Source organism: Aplysia californica, unplaced genomic scaffold (genome assembly GCF_000002075.1).
Source record: "Aplysia californica isolate F4 #8 unplaced genomic scaffold, AplCal3.0 scaffold00096, whole genome shotgun sequence".
Classification (NCBI taxonomy): domain Eukaryota; kingdom Metazoa; phylum Mollusca; class Gastropoda; order Aplysiida; family Aplysiidae; genus Aplysia; species Aplysia californica.
The window spans coordinates 776,725-780,830 of NW_004797366.1; the positions used below are offsets into that span (position 1 = coordinate 776,725).

The 4,106-nt window shown below is 42.5% G+C and overlaps 1 protein-coding gene across 1 annotated transcript in view; it reads right to left on the minus strand.

Annotated features, from left to right (window-relative positions):
• The window catches only part of LOC101849364 (probable 4-coumarate--CoA ligase 1), a gene marked incomplete in the record, with an annotated part of 16,117 nt that overhangs the window by 9,415 nt on the left and 2,596 nt on the right, over positions 1-4,106 (minus strand). Inside the window, 3 exon segments of the mRNA XM_035968909.1 lie at positions 1,066-1,234; positions 1,749-1,948; positions 3,911-4,026. Of these exon segments, the coding sequence (XP_035824802.1) occupies positions 1,066-1,234; positions 1,749-1,792 (213 nt within the window).

A 4,106-nucleotide genomic window follows, 5' to 3' on the forward strand; every position in this document is an offset into this window, starting at 1 on the left:
CACCGTACACCACTCTAGCCTTCACCGTACACCACTCTAGCCTTCACCGTACACCACTCTAGCCTTCACCGTACACCACTCTAGCCTTCACAGTACACCGCTCTAGCCTTCACTGTACACCGCTCTAGCCTTCACTGTACACCGCTCTAGCCTTCACGCCTTCACTGTACACCGCTCTAGCCTTCACTGTACACCACTCTAGCCTTCACTGTACACCACTCTAGCCTTCACTGTACACCACTCTAGCCTTCACTGTTAAATAAGACACCTGCTTTCTACACCACTCTAGCTTTCACTGCTAAGGTAGACCACGCCCATCACCCGCAGCTGGTGCATACATTTTGTCAGCCCCCCCTCCTCCGGTAACCTGACCAGCTTGGAAGAACCTGCCAGGGCCCTAAGTCTCCGCTGGTACTGGTATAGTTCCCGGAATCCTAAGGATTTGCAAGCTTTCCCACCACGGCAAGGCAAGTATACAAGGGAAATTATCATCATCATTATCATCATCATCATCATCATCATCATCATCATCATCCTGTGCCAGATCTGCGACAGACATCGGCAACCACAATTCTCTATTCATTCTTTTGCTAGGATGCTCTTAAAAAAGCTGTTTTCCTGATCTTTCCCTGTTACCCATTTGTTTAGGTTCCCCAAGAAGGTTGCTCTCGGCCTACCCCTGCCTCCTTTGCCTTCAATTTTGGCAGTGAGAGCTAGATGTTCAAGACCCTTATGTCTATTCAGGTGTTCCAACATCAGCTTTTGTCGTTTCCTGATTGTTTTTAACAGTGAGTGTCCCACGTGGGCTTCATCAAACATTACCTCATTTGATTTCTTTTCCTTCCACGATACTCTTAGCAGTCTCCTAAGAAACCACATTTCTGTTGCTTCTAATTATAAAAGCCTCTCTATAACACCAACTTTTCTGTGAAGTTACTTAATGTTAAAGCCCTCAGACTCTACAGTGTTAAACTGTTCTTTTCAGATTTTACATTACTGCACCACCACAGTCTCAAAGAAATTCTCGCTGAATGCTAGTTATTCTAACACAGTAAAGAAAAATACCTGCTTCATCTGCAAACATTTGAGAAAAGCCTCTGGATCAAACTTTGGAAGGGTGACCAGTTTTGCACCCTGACTCAGAGTTCCGAACAAGACGACAGTCATTCCATAGATGTGACTGAATGGCAGCAGTCCGAGAGTGGGGTCTCCCCGGCCAATATGTTCTGCAGCACTGTCAGAGAGAGGAAAGTTTGATGAGTCCTTCCAGATGGGCCTTTCTATGTGACGGAAGACTCATTTCATCCACCAGCTGTTCCGTGGTACCAAGCCAAAAAATTTTGAAAGTTGAAAAAAATGCAGTTTCCTAATACAAGGGGGGGGTGTTCAATAAATCTTTGGTCTGGGTATGAAGGAATCATGGTAGAGTAATGAAACATGGCCAGCCTTTAGACAACTTCTTTGGAACACACCATGCAAATATATTTACAGTATAAGTCGTATTGATTGGAGGTGCACAAGAAAGACTTTGTGGAATTTTTAGATTCTGTGTGTTGAAAAAAAGCAAGAAAGAGATTCATAACGTAGGTAGGCCTACAGTTGTTAAAAGAATGAAACTCTTCTTCCTCTCTCATGAAACATTTTGCTTTTTGGATTTGGAACAGTTGAACAACTTACTGATGATGCATTTTTTAAAATCACAGTAATCTGTGCTGGGAAACACATATACTGCATCACAAGGCACTTACTCAATCTGGCAGATGTTGCTGACAATGTTGGAATGTGTGAGCATGACACCCTTCGGCAAGCCAGTGGTGCCGCTAGAGTACGGCAGGGCAAACACGTCATCTTTGAGGTTGAAGGTCACATCCGGCAAGGATCCACTTCCCTCGGAGATCAAGGAGGAGAAAGGACGGAAGCCAGGACTCTCGCCAAACACAAAGCGATCCTGTGAGGAGAGAGAAAAACGTAGGGTTAGATCATTACTCTGTAATTACATTCTATGAAAGAGAAAACGTAGGCTTAGAGTCATTACTCTGTAATTACATCCAGTGAGAGAGAAAACGTAGGCTGAGATCATTACTCTGTAATTGCATCCAGTGAGAGAGAAAACATACTTTAAGCCAGAGAAGGTGTTACAAAAATTGGGATACTTTTTTTTAAAAAGTTGCCATATGTGCAATGTTTGCTGTTAAAACTGCCTTCAGTGTAACTGAGTGTAATAGATAGGTAGGCCCTATTTGAAAGGATAGAACTATCATATTTCTCGGCAACCGAGAGGAATATTCTGTGAAGGTTGCTTTTCTTTCACACTGCTTTTTATTCTGTAAATGCATTGTAAGCAAGTCCATAAAACTATCAAGTCTTACAGTAAAACTTATTTCTGAACGTTGCCAACCCCACTGACTGACACTGTAAGAGAAGCTATACAGTCCGACAGAGGAACTGAGCAGGACAGCCCAATTTGATAGATACCGGACTTCAAGTGTGATGCGATCGAGAAGACTAATTTCTTTACACTGCTTTCTTTATACTGTGTCAAGGCTAGAGAAAGTGGCCAGGGACAGACAGGCTTGGTGTTAACTGCTCTATTCTCTTCTTTGTGCTCCTGAAGGTACAGGGCCGGAGAGTCCAGACCATCACTAGGACACCAGCATCATTGTCCATTTTTACCCTCTAGCTTATTTGTTTCAGTAAGCGTTTTACGGCACTTGCAATACAATAAGGTCATATAAGTGCCGAAGAATAGATGAGTTTCAAGAAAGTAACATACACAAAAAAGAAGGAGCAGAGATAAAGACGATAAATGTTTGATAGGAAAGAAGGAGCTAACCACACCAGAGCACCCACCAACCACGGACTTGCCTCTTGCTCAAAACTCAGAGTTTTACTGATGTAGAGCCTGCAGCAATACTTGACTGTTTGTGAACATTTTACACCCCCCCATGATACAATTAAAGTTATTTTAAAAAGGAAGGGTGTTTGACGATGCCTCTCAAGGTCAACCAGGTCTTCCCAATCCCATCAAAAAGACTCAACAAAATATCTTTACTGTCCTAGAATTGAAATCTTGCCTTCTTCACACAAGGCAAATAGCCAAAATGTTGTGACACAGTTGCAGGTGAGGCGATTAACTACGTCTTTACGTTTAAAGTGATACTTCTTCTATGCCTGAATATTTCCGTCTATCAAAATTCTGTCCATGATACTTTTAAGTAAAAAGTATGAATTTCTACTCCTATGTGTGAAGGTATTATGCAGCATTGACTCACTGGCTACCTGCCATATTGGTCTTTGATATACCCTGCGTATTTGCTAATTCAATGAGTTTTCTGAACAATCACTGTGACAAAACTAACAGACATAAAGTCACATACCTTTGCACACTTATTATGGACGTAATAAAGATTGCTAGACAACAAACAGAAAGTGATTTCCCTCTTTCATCTAGCTTTTAGAAAACAACAAAAACAGGTCTGGAAATTGCTGCAGGAACCATGGTTAGACTTCAAATTGGACCCCAGGAAAACAAACCAAATGTGAATTATGCAACTAAAGTGTTTGTTTCCTTTTGTTTGTAGCACAAAAAGAGAACACAAAAAGGACCAGTAATGGCAACAGTCTGTCCAACTGTCACAGTTTGTTACAGTCAGTGACTCTCCTTTGTGTGATAAACACAAAAACATTGTTCTATGCATGACGGCACTTGCTCTTTCGGTATGGAAGTGGTTATAATTTCTAAAAGCAGTACCCATGCCGCATATGCTGTGGTAATAACACGAAAAGACCCCCTGAACTAAAAAACCGCAGGGGTTGAAGCAAAGGTAGTCAGCGGAAACATGACTATGACCATTTTCATGGCACGGGAAACCAGTGAGAGTTAAGCATAGTACTCTAAAAAATAACTCACCTTAACACAACCTGTTTTGGCAGTGTCAGCTAATGCTGCTGTCGCCACTGGGGCCAGGACATCAGCTGTGAACACAGCCTTTGCTGCACTGTCCTCTATCTGTTTGGCCAGCTCATCTGGAAGGAAGGGGAGAATAGAGTCAGAGAGGAGCAACAACACAGGTGGAGGGGAAATGGTGATTTAACTGCAGGGGGGG